The 21,821-nt window shown below is 39.2% G+C and overlaps 1 protein-coding gene across 2 annotated transcripts in view; it reads left to right on the top strand.

Annotated features, from left to right (window-relative positions):
- Nucleotides 1-3,649: 3,649 nt before the first annotated feature.
- LOC124119841 overlaps nucleotides 3,650-21,821 on the top strand; it is a 60,963-nt gene continuing 42,791 nt past the window's right edge. Inside the window, exons 1-5 of one of the 2 annotated variants that reach the window (XM_048390933.1) lie at nucleotides 3,650-3,874; nucleotides 8,683-8,846; nucleotides 10,560-10,638; nucleotides 12,485-12,581; nucleotides 14,703-14,794. In XM_048390933.1, coding sequence (XP_048246890.1) covers nucleotides 8,685-8,846; nucleotides 10,560-10,638; nucleotides 12,485-12,581; nucleotides 14,703-14,794 — 430 coding nt within the window. In that variant the 5' untranslated portion in view covers nucleotides 3,650-3,874; nucleotides 8,683-8,684. Of the gene's footprint in view, nucleotides 3,896-8,682; nucleotides 8,847-10,559; nucleotides 10,639-12,484; nucleotides 12,582-14,702; nucleotides 14,795-21,821 lie in introns of both variants that reach the window. The other variant, XM_048390934.1, reaches the window with a different exon arrangement.

The following is a 21,821-nucleotide window of genomic DNA, read 5'->3' as shown; positions in this document are numbered from 1 at the left end:
CTCAATCCTAAAATCATAAACTGTGATATTTTAGGCAGTTCAAGTACAATTAATGTAATAAAAAGATTTGAATAGAGTTAATCAATTAACCTTTCTTATGAATAGTTTTTAGTATATAAAAATCGAGTCTGGACCAGACAATCAAGTGAGCATCGATCCACGCAATTGGGATACGATGACATGCATCAACCAAGTCAGCGAGCCTGACCACCCGATCCCGTTAGTCGCCTCTTACGACAAGCATAGTCGCTTTTACGGCAAGCATGGGTTGCTGGAGACCTATACCACCCCGGATCTTGACGGATGAAATTTTGGAGCCCGATAGTCACATGTTGTCGTTGTACAAAGGCATAGAAAACTATTCATTGTCATGTCACATAAGGCCACAAGGTTTTGCTGATCTCAGTATATCGGGTGATCGCCCCGGACAGCAATCACGGCTCTGCATCTCCTCGGCACTGACTGGATAAGAGTACGAATTGTGACCTGCGGAATTCTGCGCCATTCTGCTTTTAACGCGTTGGCCAGTTGTGGGAGTGTCTGTGGCGTGTTCCGACGTTGAAGTACACGTTGATCGAGTTCATTCCAGGGGTGTTCGATTGGGTTGAGATCAGGAGATCTCGACGGCCAGGGCAAAACGTTGATGTTGGCTTTATGCAGGTAGTCTACCATGACACGAGCTGTGGGCGGTGGCGCGTTGTCCTGTTGAAACAGCTCCCTCTGGCGGCCAATGATTGGAAGAAGGTGAGGTTGAAAAATTTGATTCATGTAGCGATTTGCTGTCAAATTTCCCTGAACTATACAACCAAGTCAGATCTCGTGGTGTAGGATATGGCCCCCCGCACCGTGACACTACCGCCACCGAATTAATCGGATTCACGTACACAATGTGGGGCAAAACGCTCATTTCGACGACGCTAAACACCTTGTCTTCCATCTCGCCGGTGAAGAAGAAATCGTGATTCATCGCTAAACCACACTCGCCTCCAGTCTCCCCAAGGCTGTAAGGTATGACACCAACGCAAGGGTCGCTGTTGATGGATCTGTTGTAAAACAGGGACGATAACTGGTCTTCTGGGTTGGATTCCAGCCTCGCGAAGTTGGTTGTTGAAAGTTTGGTCCGATATCCGGGTCAAACCAGGGATGCGCCCTGCAGTCTCAGTAGTTGTGGCATTGCGATGACGTAGTTTGAACAGTCAAATGTAGCGACCCTGTGCAGGGGTGGTAACTTTTGGTCGGCCGATTCTCGGACAGTCTGCAGTGCAACTGAACTGTGTGTATCAGTCACAAAGGCGGCAAATGGTGCTGTGGTGGACGTTTGAGTGGCGTGCAACAGAACACTGCGATTCCCCTCTTTGATACGTCCGACGGCGATGTTCCGATCGACAGCCCTGAGTCTCGGCATTTTCGAACTCGAAAAATGTTGACAATTGAAGGACAAATTATTGGCTTATGATTGCCTTTTTATAGCCACTGCCACGAGTTACGAATGTTACGTGCATTTTGCTACACTGTTTTCCTCCATGACATTTTTTAACAAGTGTGAAAACAATGCCGTTTAAGACATTGCAAATCGACAATGGCTGCGTTTTGACGCACCATTTGTCGAATATCAGGCCAACATTTTCCAACAACATATATCCAATTTATATACCGGATTTTTTTGTGTTGTCAGGTTCAATGAACAACATACTACCTGTGCGTCATTGTTTTAAGAGTGTATATCAACACTCGTTGATAAAAGTGGATAAACTCCTCGGAAAGCCTTGAAGTTTTTCCACTTTTTCAGCTCGTGTTGATATATTTGATATCAAAAGACACACGGGTGAGATTCCCTATATATCATACCGTTATTTATGTACTTTTCCACGAATAGGCGATGGTTGAATAGACATAATAAAAGTTAACAACAATTCTTTCAATTTTCAATTGCATAAAAGAAACATAGGTATACTTTCTTTTGCCCTGCAGTGTAGGTTGTATTCAACATCGACATTCAGAATTAAACTAAGGAATTCACGGAGATTCATGTAACAGATTTAGCGTACAGGGGGTTTGCTCCGAGCTGACTCCTGCATCCCTTGAGAGATTGTGATATGAATCCGGTGAATAATATGACCTGAGGAACATCAGGCTACGTCTTAGCATTGTCCTTGTTTCAGCTTCTGTTAGATTACCAACTCTTAAAACATTGTCAGTGGAGTGAAATGTAAGCACAGTATTGAACATCAAAGTTAATTGATCACATTAAAGAAATAAACGATGAGTGTGAGTTGTTTATCGTGCAATAAAACACTGCAGGGATACGGTGGCCCATACCCGCCACTGGTGAGATCATTTTTCACTGTATGCCTCTATATTGTTTCTGGCGGCCGCCAGATACCTCCACTGGTGAGATCATTTTTCACTGTATGCCTCTGTATTTTATCTGGCGGCCGCCAGATACCTCCACTGGTGAGATCATTTTTCACTGTATGCCTCTGTATTTTACCTGGCGGCCGCCAGATACTTCCACTGGTGAGATCATTTTTCACCGTATGCCTCTGTATTTTACCTGGCGGCCGCCAGATACCTCCACTGGTGAGATCATTTTTCACTGTATGCCTCTGTATTTTACCTGGCGGCCGCCAGATACCTCCACTGGTGAGATCATTTTTCACTGTATACCTCTATATTTTGCAAGATACTTTTCGTTTCAAATTAGCATACCACGTGTGACCAGAATTACTTCCAGATCAGTGCCCTGGCAGTCGACAGGTTGGAGATTGTATCCGTAAGATTGAGCTTTGATTCTTAAGTAGGTATCACCTGCTTGATGAGCCATTAGCGGCCGCCAGGTAAAATATAGAGGCATCCAGTGAAAAATGATCTCAACAGTGACGGGTGTGGGCCACCGTACATGGAGAATAAACTATGACAAATACCAAACGTAAATCCCCCGTTCATAAAATGGAAACAGGAAACGGTCTGAAAAAATAAATGGCTTCAAACATGTGAGACTGAATGGTTTGTTAGCACTTTCGTTAATATTATAAATGCCCATATATTTAGGCTTACTTTTCATTAACGTTAATTGTTAAACACTCGTCATGCAAATTGTACCACAGGACACTGCGCTCTTTCTTTAGGCTTCGCCTATTTCTTATCATAGTTGCTGAACGTTACAGATATTAAAACAAAACATATGGAGCTTGAAGTATAGGTCATACTTATTCTACAAATAGCATTATCGCAATATCAAATTATTAATGTATGTAAACAGAAAGTGACATTTCTTGATGCCGTTAGACTTACATCTAGTCTGTGAAATCAGAGACCATATAATATGGTCTCTGATATAATAGAATGTATTATATGGTCTCTGCTGAAATGAATATATCTTACAGAAAAAAGTTGTTAAATTATCTTAATAAAAATAGAATATAAAGGAGTGCAGACACTCTCTTCATTTTCCTGATACCGCTGTATTATAGACTTGCATGGGCTTTATTGGATATATTTGTTTCAGGGTCTGTATGATCATGGTGACCGACAAGGTTGCCGTATCAACCTCACGTATATATTACGTACGCATCAATCAATGCGTGTTCATTTTAGAGTTACTTGCCCCTTGATGATCTACCAATGATAACACGCCATTGGAAATCACGCTCTTGACAGCGAAAGTTGTTTGAAAATGGCGTCCTCAATAGTTTCACGGTAACCACTTGATATGATGGATTAGCCTCTACACAAGCCATGTAGTTGGAGATTTGGTCAGCGTGATTGTTTCAGCTGTAAATAGTTACGACATTGCTTTTAATCCAATGATGAGGAAAAATTAATCCAGAAGAAAGACACAACCCAGTGATACAGTTTCAACTCGATCAAGCAGGTGCGTGTTCAGACATCAAAGGTATTGAAATTTGACCAGTGCGGAAGTGCTTTATTTGTCAGTCATAGGTGCGTCTTTCTGTGATAGTTGGACGTCTGTTTGTCTCATGAGATTGGGTTTTAGGAATGTTCACTAACAATGTATTAAGTTAAGTAACTTTGCTGCATTGTGTCCAGTGTAGTTGTGAGTTTGCACTCAAAACGAACTACCGTATTCGACGTAATAAACGACCCGCTCTAATAAGCGCCCACGGCGATATTTGCTAATATATTGGCAAGAGAACAATCCCAATTAGTACCCTTCCCATTGATCAATGTACACAAGACTTATTTATTCGCGTATAATATACACTCGTATGTTATATATATGCACCCTTAATTATGGGCAATTAAATTCTGGAGAAAAAAAATCTCTCGCATATAAACATTTCAGTCTGTCAGCATAAACCACGAAATTTATCTTTTAAGTCTGTGTTTTCCACCAAGATAATATTCTAATAAGAGTCCCAATTTCTAATTTTGAGAGAGCCCTGGCCGCTTATTACGTCAAATACGGTTTTAATATAAAGTAGTCAGTTAGGATACTTGAGAAGACCCGTAAACCAAACAAAATTATGCACCTGATAAAAAACAGGGTTGCTTGAAATATTGCAGTCGTAAAATTCATTAATAAATTGCCAATAAATAGCCAGAGCTCCAGATAACTTTTTGAGCAATTGAGTTTTTACTCTAGGTTTTCTATTTAAATTGGGTTATTAAATTGTTATTTGGGTTACCAATATTTTTTCATTCATCTTTTCATCACTTTATTGGGTTTTTCCCCAAAAGAGTGAACATTTTAAGATTTCAAAAGAATGGAATAATGTTTAAGATGTATATTTATAACTGTTCTAAATATATAGGCTTGACTTGGAAAGTAAATTATCTTGTAATTGTGTTTCAGAAATAAGCTCCTTTGTGTGCATGCTGAAAAAGCTTCATTGGGTATTTACGCGAGCTGTTTTATACATTTTAGTTTTTCATTTAATGCATGAGTTTCTGTACACAAGTTTATTGAAAGTAATTGGGTTTTGAATATTTGAGGGGGTATTTTACGCAAATACGCTTGCTTATCTGTAGCTCTGAATATCCGAAAATATAATAATTCATTATTAGATTCTAGGCCACAATAAATCAATTGTTTATACAGGGTTTTTTCCAAATACTCTACAATGTGAGAGGATCCCGGAGAGTAGGGCTGGGATGGGTAACTCAGGTTCTCGGTTGGGTGGGTACTGAGTAGGACCCGGGTACCCGCAGGAATTCCCGGACCTGTGGTTTGTAACGTGATATATTGTTTAATGATAAAAATTATTGAGAACTCTATGGTTACACATACTATTAGTCACTAATGTTCACATTTCTTCCTGACTATTCGGGCTGTGTATTGACCTGGATTTTGTATTGCAATATGTTGCCATACTTTAACCTGAATTGTGATACGTATTGCAATACAATAAAGTCAATTTACTTTATCATGAGTTAATCAAGAGTTATACCCTGTATTGACCTCCTCCGTGGTCTAGTGGTAGAGTGGAGAGCAGAGAGCTGAAGGTCTGGGGTTCGATCCCCGGCCGCGTCATACCAAAAGCCGTTAAAAGATGGTACTTGTTGTTACCCTGTCTGGCGCTCGGCATTAAGGGGCTAAAACAAGGACTGGTCACATCGGAGTCAGTATACTGTGTCTGAGTGGGATATTCATGTTAAACTGCGGCATGGTATCTCAGTGAGCTAGCACTATAAATCGGCATCAGTCCGGACTAGTCAATCGGCAAGCAGCCACACAAACACACACACGTACATGCACGTCGCAGAAGACAAATTTATTTGACATGATAACAAATAACTTTCACTTAACTTAACAATTAGTCTTCACTGTAATCAAAACAATGCTACATCAAACATATAAACACTTACATTCTCAATTATCAACGAATATCTGCACATATTTATTTATATTATTTGTATATTTATTTAATATTTGTACACTACATGGTTTGTTATTCAGTATTGTATACAAACCTTTTGTATATGTTTCTGTAACTATAACATGTCAAGCTGGGGGCACGGGTGGCCCAGTCGTCTAAGGCGCTATGATTCACCTTGGGCACACCAGAAACCTCTGATTGTGGGTTCAAATCCTTGTTCGCCCCGATTATGTTTCTCGGTTTGTCAGCACCATACCCATGCTCGTGGGTTTCACCAAAGTGGTAAACGTCTGAGACCTGCATCACTTCGGCCTTTCCTCCCACATTAAGCTGAGACGCCGTGATATAACTGGAATGATGTTAAAAGCGGTGTTAAACCCAATTCACTGACTTATGTCAAGCTAGTCATTGTGAACATTATTATACACACAAATGTATGGGGCTCGTCATATATACCCTGGCATCAGAATCGTTGAATTAAGGAAAAGCAAAACAGATGACTGGTAATATCTTATAATGGTGTTCAGTGTTCCTATTTACCGTTAATTACCATTTTGTTTCGTGTAAAATTAGATCTTGGATCTGTAATTCATGTGACTGTCAGTCCCTGTGGTCTGGCATATAAAGTACCTCATAAATCTTTGTTCTTGAACAAAGGATTCGGTGTAATCACTAAAGTGTATTAAATGTACAGAGTCAGCTTGTCTGTTATCTTCAGGGTTTACTGTTCCCATTTTTAGTGCAAGGAAATAACATTTTGTTTTGCTTAGAGGTTATATATCTATCTATTTAGTCTCAAACTAAAGTGGAATGTTGAATATGATGTTGAAAGAATTACAAACAGGTCGTTTTCATCCATTTTCTTTTTAGTTCAAAGTTAGGACTGAGAAAAAATTGAAGGGACTGGTAATTTTTAGAGTTGCCAGTCCAACAGGACAGGCAGTTTCCAAAGCCAGTGTGAACACTGGAGTCTAGAAGCACAGGTATCAATGTACTGAAAACATACAAGAATTTGAAATCAGGAAGAATTCATCTGTATAATTGCTAGGATGGGAGATGATGCTGTCAGCATGATGTAGTAAGCATCTGTTAAGCCTTAAATGTCAGCTTCCGGGGTAGAATAGGTCTTCAGCCAGCCATGCTTGCCGTAAAAGGTGACTATGCTTGTCGTAAAAGGCGACTAACGGGATCCGGTGGTCAAGCTCGCTGACTTGGTTGATGCATGTCATCGATCCCAATTGCGTGGATCGATGCTCATGATATTAATCACTGGATTGTCTGGTCCAAAATGGATTATTTACAGACCGCTGTCATATAGCTGGAATATTGCTGAGTGCGGCATTAAACAACAAACCAAAACCAAAAGCTTAAATGTCAGCAGAGGATCTGTTAAATATCTGTGGTTTTACCTGTCAGAGGGAGTCAGGAGAGGGCCACCAAAATGTATGACAGTTCCTGGGGGAGGGTCATGAAGATTAGTACACGTTAGGGCTGCGATGGGTGTTTCAGGCGCTTTTGTCAGGTGGCTTCCTCAGTACCTCCCGGACCCGTGGTTACCGACGTGATATGTTGAGTAATGAAAAAAACTCACTTTAGCTCAATGATAACACTACAAGTTGCTAATGTTCGCATTTCTTACTGACAATGCTCACTTTCCTTTTGACTTGTATATGTTTGGATAAAGGTAAAGCTTCAGTTATCTTCAGTGTATGCATAAACTCTGTAAAGGTTATTTGGGCAATACCGATAACCATATAATATACTGAAGCTTGCTGAGGAGAACTCGTTTGTTACCACATGTTTGTTGTTTAACGCCGCATTCAGCAATATTATATTCCAGCTATATGACGGCGGTCTGTAAATAATCGAGTCTGGACCAGACAATACAGTGATTGACATCATGAGCATCGATCCACGCAATTGGGATCGATGTCATGCATTAACCAAGTCAGCGAGCCTGACCACCTGATCCCGTTAGTTGCCTCTTACGACAAGAATAGTCGCTTTTTATGGCAAGCATGGGTTGCTGAAGATGCCTTAGGCTTAAAAACATAACAGCTTTGGTTCTCAGGCACCACCCACATCATCATAAAGTTCACCACACTTTTTTTATTTCCATTTTAAAAACAAAACAAAAAAAATCCTTAAATATTCCAAGTCTAACGGCAAGTAAGATACTGTATTCCAGTATTTTACTCATCAAGGAATATATTTTTGTAGGGAGGCCCTTTCCCAGAGTAATTGTACACAACTGTTTATTTGGTTACATACCCGGTACTAGTTTGTACAACCAAAAACAAAAGAAAAAACCCACAGCCCGTCTGCGCTATATTTTCAAAAGCCATTGCCTGAGAACCAATTCTTTTAGGTTTTAGCGTAGTTGGTGCATTGCACAGATTAAAACTAGTCAAATACGGACGAATGGCAAATGTTTAATAAGCGAGCAAACATTACAATATACCCTCATGATTAATTGTTACCATACCATGCCTATTTATTGTCAAAAACATTCTTTAAAACACTGTTAAACTTATATTTACCATATCCGGCAATATCACACCAGAACTCATCAATTCTACAAACAAGCTCTACGGCACTTACTGGTTTGAAAAAGTATATCAAGTACTCTTCTGATAATCTGATAATGGTAACTGTTTGTGTTGTAGCCATCATGGACGCTGTGTAACCATGGTAATGGTTTGTGTTGCAGCCAACATGGAGTTTGTGTAACCATGGTAATTGTTTGTGTTGCAGCCACCATGGACTTTGTGTAACCATGGTAACGGTTTGTGTTGCAGACACCATGGACTTTGTGTAACCATGGTAATTGTTTGTGTTGCAGCCATGATGGAACCAGTAGACAAGGTCCTGATACAGCAGAACAAGATCAACAAGATCCAGGGTCAGATCGAGAAGGTGGAGCAGCAGATGATGGAGCAGTCGTCGATCCTGGGCCACATCGAGCATCTGCACGGAGTGGAGGAGCAGAGGACAAAGCGCATCATGGTGGGGAGATTCGTACCAAATATATATAAAATATTCCGTAAATCCATGAATAGTCACCTGCTTTGAATATAAACGCTAGATCAATTGATGTACTAAACAGAGTTTCAGATGGCCTTTCGGTCAAAGGTCATAGACCGATACAATTTCAATTTGACTGATGGTTTGTTAAAGTTTGACTTTTGACCGATAGAAATGCTAAGCAAGTCATCACACGTTTCATAATTTCATAATTAAAAAGTAAGTAGTGAGGATTACTCATGCTTACATAATCAATTAAAATATCTTACAACAAAACAATGCACATCCATCAAAATTTGTATTTGTATTCGTCCTTCTGTATCATAGGGAAACGCTTTCAGGAGCTATAGTGACTTAGTCAAGCCCTTTTCTTAACGCAACGTTTCATTGACCAGATTGTATATATTCATCCAATCATGAATGGTATTGCATTGATTTGTTGTTGTGCTTCGTCTGCCCATGGACGTAAATACATTCTATATACGTCTTTGGTCTGCCTTTTTGTTGATTTTACTTGCTGACTTTTGCCATTGACTTGTTGCATTTCTTGGGTCCAAGTCATTGACCTACAAACAGCTTTTTGTGTCAAATCACTGCGAAAAGAAAAAAACATCTCCCTTGAATAAACACCTGACCAAACTTTTCAAGGAAAATAAGACATTTGAACAAAACTGAAAAGAACTGACCCTAATGCCTCACTGAAATCCTAAATGCCAACATGAAGGATGGGTCCGAGAACGTTAGTAGTGCAGCTGGATTCCTTGGTACAGTGTATTGCGTATTAAGGTCCTAAGGTGCCGCAATTGGCTGTGCAAAGTTGCATCTCTAGATGTATCCTGCCGTGTGCATCCTTTCTTACGACTGGTGTTAACCCTCTAGCACCCCACTTGCAGCTTGGGTTGCATGTGTACTCCCCAGGTGGCTGAGAATGAAATTCAAGTGCACACTGATCCAGTGACCTTTGTGATAAATAAGATCTATGGTGTCCCAAGCACATTTGAGCAGTTATAATCGAAAGTGCTCTATATATAATAATCAAAAGAATGTTTTTGGAATACAGACAAGAAAGCCTTGACCCTGTGAACATTGTTGAGGGGCATGGTCTCTCAATGTGCATAAGGGGCGGTTGGGTAGCCTAGTGGTTAAAGCGTTCGCTCGTCACGCCGAAGACACGGGTTCGATTCCCGACATGGGTACAATGTGTGAAGCCCATTTCTGGTGTCCCCTGCCGTGATATTGCTGGAATATTGCTAAAAACCGGCGTAAAACCGTACTCACTCACTCACACTCAATGTGCATATAGGATTGGGTATGCCAGAATGGGCTAAGTTCAAGACTCTTCATTAGCAATGGGGGTGCATGGGAGGCCAATTTGTCTATTACACCAAACATCTAAGGCGTTGCAATTCGTTGTGCAGAGTTGCATTCTCTAGGCATGCCACAAACCTATGAATGAGGGTTTGGATCCTGGTTCGCTCTGGTTATGTTTTTAGGTTTATCAGCTCCGTAGCTTGTGGCTTTCACCAAAGTGGTTCATGTCTGAGACCTGCATTACCTCGGGTTTTCCTCTCACATCAAACTGACATGCCGTGATATAACTGGAATACTATTGAAAACGGCGTTAAACCCAACTCATTAACATTGGAGTCCCCTTGTCATTTCATTACGTCATTACATGTGTGTGTTTCTTCACAGCATCGTCTGGGCAAGAGAAACTATGTCCTGAATAACGAGGTGGAGAGACTATATGGGAAACAGAACACCAGGAGATTCAGTAAGTCCCTCTAATGGCATCGTGGCTGTATAGGAAATCAGTGTGAAAAGGCTTGCCTGGTAGTTGTTCCAGAAGTGATATTGCTGTTCAATTATCTTGCTGGCTCATTCAGTATTTTTTAAAAACAACCAATATTATATAGGGGTGACTATTGGTCTGGAAATCGCTGTTGAGATAACTATTGATATTGAAAGAAACTATTGCGATAACTATTGATATTGAAAGTAACTATTGTGATAACTATTGATATTGAAAGTAACTATTGCGATAACTATTGATATCAAAAGAAACTATTGCGATAACTATTGATATTGAAAGAAACTATTGCGATAACTATTGATATTGAAAGAAACTATTGTGAAAACTGTTGATATTGAAAGAAACTATTGCGATAACTATTGATATTGAAAGAAACTATTGTGATAACTATTGATATTGAAAGAAACTATTGTGATAACTATTGAAATTGAAAGAAACTTTTGCGATAACTATTGATATTGAAAGAAACTATTGCGATAACTATTGATATTGAAAGAAACTATTGCGATAAATATCGATCGTTTTCAGTGTACCGTTTTAGATGGATTTTAGAGTTGAATTTAACCTTGGAACTGAAGTTTCCTTTGAATGTGATAACCATAGCAACAAATAAAAAGTAAAGTTTGAGATATGTCTGATTTGTTTTTTCTGTACCCTAATAATTTAAGAAAAAGAAACTTCCACATGTGTAAATTTGAACAGCATTGCATGTATTTTATTGATATGGTAAATACAATCGATATTCCTAACTGAAATCGATACTGTTGATCTGAAACTGATTTAACAATCGATTTATTGACTTAAAGTGCTTAACAATAGCAATATATTGATATTTTGATTTATCGTGATAATTCCTAACCCATAACTTATTATTAATTTCTGTCTTATCCCGGGCATTATACATGTTATCTGGTTCTTGGCGTGGTGTCATTACCCGTAAAGACCCTCGAAGATCTGGGGTAGAACAGGTCTTCAGCAACCCATGCTTGCCGTAAAAGGTGATTATGCTTGTCATAAGAGGCGACTAATGGGATCGGGTGGTTAGGCTCGCTGACTTGGTTGATGCATGTCATTGATCCCAATTGTGTGGATCGATGCTCATGTTATCAATCACAGGACTGTCTGATCAGGACTTGATTATTAATAGACCGCCATCAGATAGCTGGAATATTGCTGAGTGCAGCATTAAACAAAAAAACAAAAAACAAATGTGACTTCTCTGAATAAGGGTGAGCTTCTGTACCTGTAATACTCTGGTTTTAGCTACGATGGAGATTCATTGTTTGGGTAAATTATGATGAACAGAGCCGTTGCATATTGACTTGAACTGAAAATCATCTGGAAGGTTGTTTTTGACTCATGGAAAACTTTCCCATCTGTTATTTAAGGATTACCGTATTCGACGTAATAAGCGCCCAGGGCGCTCTCAAAATTAGAAATAGGGGGCTCTTATTAAAATATTATTTTGGTGAAAAAAAACAGAGTTGAAAGATAAATTCGTGGTTTATGCCGACAGCCAGAAATGTATACTAGTATGTACGGCAGAACATATTTCCAAAATTTCCAGAATTTAATTGCCCATAATTAATGGTGCATATAACATAGGAGTGCGTATTATACACGAATGAATAGGTCTTGTTTACATTTATCAATCGGAAGGGGTGCTAGTTGGGATTGTTCACGTGCCAATATATTTGCAAATATCACCGTGGGCGCTTATTAGAGCAGGTCGCTTATTACGTCGAATACCGTAAAGCGTTTTTTGGGATATCATTTGAACTGTGGCCTAACATGATTTTTCTTGTAGGTGACACTCCTTTGGGGTCAGGGGTCATGAATGACATCATGTATCATCGTACAAAGGAGCACTCCCTCGCACAACAAGAAGCGTCCCTGAAAATACAGTGAGTTTGTTGTTGTTGCTTTAAGTGTTTAAGAGGTCACCTTCTGCCTTAGCAATTTGAGTGAGTGTAATTGATAACACAGAGCTCACAATAAGCTTTTGCTGTTGTGGGTATTTTACCCATGCATTTTAAAATCATTGGGTATCAGTAATTCTATCTGGGTATTCAAATTTCTGTTACCCACTAGTTTTTACACATGTGGGTATTTAAGTTAAATATTTAAAAACACTATACATCTAGTCCCTGCAAACTGGTGTCGTGTGGGTTCGAGAGCTTTATACTCAAAAATACCATGATACTTCAACAAGAAAGTGTGATTGCAAATGATCATGATGTAACTGTCATCGTGGAGTTTGGCAAGGTTGACAGAATGCCCGTTTATAATTTCAAAATAAGTTGCTGATTTGCTAATCGAATACGCAGGGTTACTTCACAATATTTTGATGATATGCACAAGTTTTATTTTTGTAGTGTATCTGTAATGTTCGTTGCGTATTTGATACTTTTGGATTTTATTTTACTGCGTAATCCTGCATTTCTGATGCGTATTTTATGCAGATACGCAGCTTATCTGGAGCTCTGTAACATCTTATGTAGTACGTTAACATAATGTTCAGATGCGCCCTGAGAATTAGGAGATAAAAAACTGTGCTGTGCATCATTCCAAATTCAATTTAGCGCGGTTTAATCTACGGGTAACTTAGCTCTACATTGAAAACGCAGTATGTTTATCTCCCTTCTACCATGACTAAATAAAACACAAACTCTTTGATGCTAGCAAATATATTGAGTGAAGCGGCATGGGTTGAGTCCAGTGTTTTGAGTGGGTTGTCGATCTGAATTACGGATTCAGCAACAACATCCTTAAAATAAAATATGGTGCTGTATATGCTCAAGCATTTTGTTTACACCGTAATATTTCACTCGAACATATGACAGGCTTTGAAAGCATATAACAACGGCAACTTGGAAACTAAAATGAGGTGGGCACACCTAAAGAAAACTAGGCAAGCTTTGCAAAGCTTTCGTTCTACAGTGCACATCACCATTATCATGTCATATCACTCATTGTGACGCAAAATATATGATGTCACAGTCGTATGTAGAAAAGCGCCAAATTCAAACTCTCTGTTGTTCCCAAAACTTAAAATACATTCTCTTGTAGATTTATATCATGTTTTCTGCACGAAATGTATTTCCACAAACTTTTGATTATAGTAACCACCACTTTGAATTTTGTAACTTATGCTTGTAGATATAATTATATGCCTAAAGACAAACCTGAAAAAGTACTAGTTTTATGAATATTAGGTCCGCGGTGATGCGACCATCAAACCAGCTGTTTCAATCAGAGGGGGTTTATTGTGATTTAATAACCTCTGATTATCCAATCAGAATCGAGTAATTTCCAAATTCATGGTAGAATGCCAATTTAAGTCCCTGTGAAAGAACGTGTGTATAAGATGGCCTTTGAAATCATCTATTTATGTCCCTGCGAAAGAACATATGTTTAAGATGACCTCTGGCGTCTAAATAGAGTGGGTGGTCAGGCTTGGTACCCTGACTGCATGGATTGTTGCTTACAATACCCATCACTGGATTGTCTGGCCCAGACGCCAGTCATATTGCTGTGTTTTTAAACAACCAAAAAATAAAAAAAATATTTCATATGGCCTCTGAGAATGTCTATTTAAGTCCCTCTGAATGTAGGTGTGTTAAACATTTAAGATCCTGTGATGTGTATGTTTCAGATAGCCTCTGAGATCGTCTGTTTAAGTCCTTGTGATATGTACGTGTGTTTCAGATGGCCTCTGAGAACGTCTATTTAATTCCCTGTAAATGTACGTGGACCCGTGAAGATCCGGGGTAGAAAAGGTCTTCAGCAACCCATGCTTGCCGTAAAAGGCGCCTATGCTTGTCGTAAAAAGCAACTAACGGGATCGGGTGGTCATGCTCGCTGACTTGGTTGATGCATGTCATCGATCCAAATTGCGTGGATCGATGTTCATGATGTAAATCACTGGAATGTATGGTCCAGACTGCCGTCATATAGCTGGAATATTGGTGAGTGCGGCGTAAAACAACAAACCAAACCAAACCAAAAAATGTATGTGTTTTCAGATACCTGAAGAAGGAACGCCAGAGGCTCCAGGATGCCAGAGAGAGGCTGCGAGAACGGCGGAACAACCTGACGTATGCCCCGTCCCCTGTTGGTAAGGAAACACTGAAGGCCTGGGGGGATAAATACAACCTCTACACCCCCCTGGAGTATAATAGTTTGTTTGAGATCTACTCCCCTCGCTACAGCAAACATTCGCCATTTCTCTCACAAACCCACTGGGCTGACGGTAGGAAATACTCCTTCTACCCAAAACGGTTCTACAGGCGCCGAGGGCCTCGTTTTGTAGCAGTGCCGCTTAGCACTAGCCTTCAGCTGTGGTAGTCACTGACCTGTAACGATCACGTACAGAATTTTACCTAGACTTTCTCATAGGCTGATATTCGTCCACAAACCCGCAGCAAATGTCAGTAGAGCTTATTAAATTAAAATTTCTAATTTCTGTTAATATAGGCTTAAAAAAATAAAAGAATTGGTTCCCAGGCAATGGCTTTTGAAAATATTGTGAGGGCAGGTGCTGTTCTTTTGAGTGGTGGTCGGGGTGGGTGGGTGGTTGTCGAAATCATGTTGTTCTTAAGTATTGTAGCATTTTGCTGCCGGTATCTTGTGTTTGAGATGCAGAATATATAAAGATTATTTTTTAAACGTGCAGCGGACTTTATGATGATGGGGGCAGTGCCTGAGAACCAAGACAAGTATTTTCTTTTAGCCTTGGTTCTAACTAATGTGATGGCTTGGTCAAAGTGACAAATAACATGATAAGAAAGAGGAAGATGCGTAGTTTATGATTACAGCATTGAATGCAATGTTAAAGTACCTCTAAACTTAATATTTTTTTAAGAACTTTGAAATATCCCAAATTTAAACCAAATTCATATTTTCCTAAATTTGCCTGCCAAGGGTGCTTCCTTTGGAATCCTAGATAAATGCCAGCATGTGACAGTCATGTGACATTGGTCATGTGACATTGATCAGAACTTGTGTCTGGATACAGAAGCTGTTTTGTTTTGTAGCTCTCTCTGACCTGGTTTTGCTGAACTGATAAAGTGAAAATCTGTTGATACACAATGCTATTTAGAAAGTGGTCAAATGTAACAAATATTATATTTGGGATAACTCTTTCATAGTAATCTCAATACAAATTTGTACTTTACTAAGGAAATGTTATCCCAAATATAACATTTGTTACAAGAAAGTTCGCTGATTATTAATACTATGATAGGTTGGTCTGTATCGTGCATTTTCAAAATATGTTTATCAAGTAATTAAAAACTCGCAAGTGATTCTATGTCATATGATTGGCTAATTGTAAGTCAATATTTTTCGATTTTATGCTTCCATAAGCCTGAAAAATAATTAGGCCATGCCCATCAGCTGTTTCCTCATTGGCTGTGACAACAGGGTGGGCACTGAAGGCTGTCACTGACTTCATATTGTTGTGTACAGTTGTGTTGATGATTAAATATGCAGTCTGTGAAGTTATTGTGATGTATTGTTAACTTCAATATTGAAAAATTCCGGGGTAGAATAGGTCTTCAGCAACCCATGCTTGCCATAAAAGGTGACTATGCTTGTCGTCAAAGGCGACTAACGGGATCAGGTGGTCAGGCTCGCTGACTTGGTTGATGCATGTCATCAATCCCAATTGCTTGGATCGATGCTCATGATGTCAATCACTGGATTGTCTGGTCCAGACTCGATTATTTACAGACGCCGTCATATAGCTGGAATATTGCTGAGTGCGGCGTTAAACAACAAACCAACCAACAACCAATATTGAATATTGGTATGCAGATTTTTGTAGTGTGCAAATGGTTGTTTACGTTATACCTCCAAAAATGCCCCCCAAAAGAAATATTGAAAATGGAAATGTGGCAGGTATTGAGTAGTAGTAAACCTCCATGTTTGATGCTGTCTGTATAAAATAACAATTATAGACCTGGGACAATGACCTGGGCACTGCGATCTTAGCGCTACGGCTATCATAAACCAGTGTTAAAGTATGGGAGTTACGATCACCTGAGCACTAAGATGACTTTGTGAAATGGGGCCCTGGTACTTTTTCATACACTCATGTTGGGGCACGGGTGGCCCAGTCGTCTAAGGCGCCATGATTCACTGTGCAGAGTTGCGTCCCTTTGGCACGCCAGAAACCTATGATTGTGGGTTCGAATCCCGGTTCGCCCCGATTATGTTTCTAGGTTTGTCAGCACAATACCCGTGCTCGTGGGTTTCACCGGAGTGGTAAACGTCTAAGACCTTCATCAATTAGGGCTTTCCTCCCACATTAAGTTGACACGCTGTGATATAACTGGAATACTGTTAAACCAAACTCACTCACTCACTCTTACACTTTTGGAAAACGTGTTGGAATACTTACTCCTTTATTTACGGATTATGTGTCCAGGGCCCCGTTCCACAAAGGGATCGTAGCCCTGCGACTCGTAAGTCTATGTTAAAGTATGGGAGTTAAGATCATCTTAGCGCTAAGATTGTTTTGTGCAACAGGGCCTGAATCAGCTGTCTACACACAATGTTCGTTAAACTGGTCTTTTTGGGAGATTCTTTAGGTTCAGCATGGAGGTTTTTAGTAAGTATAATAAGATTTTCATTTATCACTTTCAGTTTTTTAGGTCCCTAAACCAGTATTAAAGAGGTATTTTGTAAAGAACTGTTTGACCAGATTGAACAAAGAAAACACCCCCATGTAGGGAACATGATTTAGATATTACAGCTAGACATGACACATCTTTGAATTGTTTTGAAATGAGTCTGTGACCATGACCTCAGGTGTCCTTCATATGACCTTTGTCTGTTTTTTCACAAAGGTCACTTGAACCTTGATGTACTTGTGATAAATAAGCCGACAGTGATTGTTTCGTTGAGTGCTGGTATATAAGTTTATATCCTAATTATATCCAGTGCTATTTTCTCATATCACACTACAGATCTCAGTGTATTTTTACTGTGTTTTATATAGTAGCAATATTCCGTGTTTTTATTCTCACTCTCGTGCCAAATAATTATTGTTAATGTTTTGAATTTGTTCATAATCACTGTTTTTGTCTTGATCACCTGGGGATAACACTCTGTGATATGCAGATGTTTATTAGGCCTCAGGCCGTGCCATAATATGATAAAGAGAATTCGCAACTGGACTTTGTTGTATAAATTCAGGATTCATTAGCGAAACGAGTTGTCTGTGAAGTAGCATAATATTTGACCAATAGAATCGCACTGTTAATTGACTGATTCATATCCTGTTGTCTGTGAAGTAGCATAATATTTGACCAATAGAATCTCACTGTCAATTGACTGATTCATATCCAGTTGTCTGTGAAGTAGCATAATATTTGACCAATAGAATCTCACTGTTAATTGCCTGATTCCTATCCAGTTGTCTGTGAAGTAGCATAATATTTGACCAATAGAATCTCACTGTCAATTGACTGATTCATATCCAGTTGTCTGTGAAGTAGCATAATATTTGACCAATAGAATCTCACTGTCAATTGACTGATTCCTCTCAGTTGTCTGTGAAGTAGCATAATATTTGACCAATAGAATCTCACTGTTAATTGACTGATTCCTATCCAGTTGTCTGTGAAGTAGCATAATATTTGACCAATAGAATCTCACTGTTAATTGACTGATTACTATCCAGTTGTCTGTGAAGTAGCATAATATTTGACCAATAGAATCTCTTTGTAAGCAATGGTAACTTATCTAACATGCCACTTTTATGTCACATGTAAGGGTCTGAAATTAACATAACAAGCTTGTTTGAGACACAAAAAATCCCCATTTGACTTGTGACATTTTCTTGTGGACTACCACTTTTACAATTAACTAGATGGCAACTCTTTAACAGGTCATTTTTGTTGACTAGTGAAAAGAAATGTTAATTTCCAAACCTTCATGTATGACTCTGTAGGCCTGGGCCCACTTGCACAAAACGATCTTGGCGCTAAGATGATCGTAACTCCCATACTTTAACAGAGGCTTACAAGGGTCGTAGCGCTAAGATCGCTTTGTGCAAGTGGGCCCTGGAACTATGTATTGTGAAGGTTTGTATCACAGTGTACCTTGGGCACGCCAGAAACCTATGATTGTGGGTTTGAATCCCGGTTTGCAAAGATTATGTTTCTAGGTTTGTCAGTACCATACCCATGCTCGTTGGTTTCACCAAAGTGGTAAACATCTCAGACCTTCATCACTTCGGGCTTTCCTCCCACATTAAGCTGACACGCCATGATACAACTGGAATACTGTTAAAAGCAGTGTTAAACCCAACTCACTCACTCACTCACTTTGTAAAATGTATGTCACAGTTGTGTCACGTTTATCTTGCACTCATGTACAAGTTGTGACTTCTGTGTTAGATGTACCACCTTCGTCACTTCAGCTCAGTGCAATGTCAGCTCATCTGTCATCTGTTCAGCTCAATCTATATTTGTTGTGATATCTTGAAGGTTATATATCCTTTAAATCTATCAGTCAATACAGCATGCCAAAATTATCATTGATATTGTATTGGGAATATTTTTCAAAATTATATAGTTGTCCTATTAAATCTTCTTTCAGTATTTGCTATCTTTTTGCATTTTATTGAAAATGGTAATTAATTATGTATAATTTAAAAACACTGGAATGTATATCAAAATAACTTTTTCGGAATTTTTTTTATATTCTTTCAGTAATACCTACCTGTCAGCATTTGAAATGGATGTATATTGATATTTCACTAATAGAAACTATATTTATCTAGTTTAGAGCCAAAGACTAATATATTTTAATTATGCTACTGATATTCCTTTAGGGCTAATGTCATATCAGTACGACTTCCTGTAAATTCATCCTTGTCTTGTTAATGTTATTCACCTTGTTGATGATATGTACAGATTTTATATTTTGTAGAAAAACACATAGATTATTTTTTATTGTAGAATTTTATTTATAATTATTGTTATGAAATAAAAAGATGGCTTTACTTTGTCGTCAATTGTGTTATGTTTTCACTTCCTACGGAAACAAGCTCTGGCTTAACAAAGATGATAGATGACAACATTGCACTGGGATGTTAATTCTGCTAGGAAATAGTCATTGATCATGATATATCTGCCTACTGTAAGAGGTGGAATTTGCTGTGAAGAGTTACGTCTCATAGCAGTGCCAGGATCTGCTTGTCCTGGGTTTGAATCTGATCTTATTATGATCCTTGGTTTGTCAGCACCATAATGATGCTCATGGCTTTCACTGGAGTGGGGAATGTCCATGACATGCATCTCCTCCCACATGAAGCTGACATGCAGTGATGTAACTGATATAATGTTCAAGGCAGCATTAAACCCATCTTCCTGAGGCAAGGGAGGTAACTGGCTATGAAAGTCCAGTTTCTACCCTTGCCGAACTAGACTGGAATTTCTGGGCTCGATTGTAGTGCCACCAGTGGTTATTATGAGTTGACACATCTTTGCCTCTCCCATGGACCAATCAGATTCCACCTCTTGTATCACTTGCATTTCCTTCAAGCAAAATGGCGGCGCCCAGACAAGGAGATCTGATGAATAATCAAGATCTATGTTGTGACAAAACGTGTCTTACATCGCAAAGAGCATCAAATCACATGAGCACCTTAATTAAAAACATGAAAAGATTTGGAAAATATCTGCTGACCCCGAGTTGGCGGTGCACATCCTTTGCAAATCTCACAATCGACCAAAATCTGCATGACAGTGTACAAACCAGATTTTGTTACGCAATTGATGCATAGACTCGTTAGTCCAGCCAAAATATAACTCCATAATACCAGTCTAGCTTGGCAAGGGTGGAAACTGGACTTTTAAAGTCAGTTAACTCACTTGCCTCGGGAAGACGCGTTGAACCCAACTCACTCACTATAATTGTTTCCTGATAAGGTGGTACGGTATAGTTGTCCCTCCACTCACTGGATCATGAGTTGTTAATATCCCAACTAATGGGTGTATTGTGCAGTGACTATTCAGTTCCCCCAGCAGTCCCAGATAACCATGATGATGATTCTTGGTGTGTTAAGAATTGATTTTTAATATTTTTTTGCTGTCATGGAGATATACAGATAACAACCGGTGACACACTACAAATAAATATTACACAAAGTGTGTGCACCATTTTTATGTTTATACCTCCATAAATGCAAAAACAGATTGAAGTCAATTTTTATGACTACGGTGTGTTTGTCCACAATGATAACTTGACAGACTGCTGGGGGCATTGGTGCCACCATTTTCTTGCAGAGTTGCATCCCTTGGGCACACCAGGAGCCTATGATTGTGGGCTTGAATCCTGGTTCGCCCTGATTATGTTTCTAGGTTTGTCAGCACCATACCTGTGCTTGTGGGTTTCACCAAAGTGGTAAACGCCTGAGACCTGCATCACTTCGGGCTTTCCTCCCACATCAAGCTGACACGCTGTGATATACGGTAACTGGAATAGTATTCAAAGCGGTGTTGAACTCATTAACTCAGATTAATGATGAACATTAAAAAGGTAACTGTTGACAACAATACAAAATCTGTGACAATATTCAGCGCAACACAAGCCTCACCCGTTCTATTATCAGCAAATCAGAAAACAGCAGTCCGTTAGTAGGCATTGCTTTTATTTATTTTGGTTTATTGAATCATTATTTCAAGATATTGCTTGGTTAGCCAATCAAGTGCCACTGAATCACTTGCGATTTATTTATTCAGCATTCAACCCAACTCATTCAATAATAAAAACCCTCACCAGGGTGTCACTCTCGACACCCAAGTTGTCCTGTTAACAAGGGTTGTGTATTGTAGGGGTGAAACGATACAAGTGACTCACATAAACGTTGGGGATCATTCAATGAGTAGTAAGTAATTTAATTCAGCAAGTGTATCGTCTTGTATCGATACAAAAAAACCCGTATCATGTACCGTATTGTCTCATAAAACTCACGATGCACAGGTGTACTGATGTATCGTTTCACGTTTCGTTAGTGTATTGTAGTGGTAACTAGAACAGCATAAACTCTTCACCAGCTAGCTGTTAATGTTCTAGACAAGCTCTGAAATTGTTCAACAAGTGTTTACTCGTACCCCATTCACATGCCCCTC

Source organism: Haliotis rufescens, unplaced genomic scaffold, assembly GCF_023055435.1.
Source record: "Haliotis rufescens isolate VD_foot unplaced genomic scaffold, xgHalRufe1.0.p SCAF_9, whole genome shotgun sequence".
NCBI classification, from domain to species: Eukaryota; Metazoa; Mollusca; class Gastropoda; order Lepetellida; family Haliotidae; genus Haliotis; species Haliotis rufescens.
The sequence above is the reverse complement of the archived record's forward strand: the minus strand, read 5'-3'. Positions and strand labels throughout refer to the sequence as shown.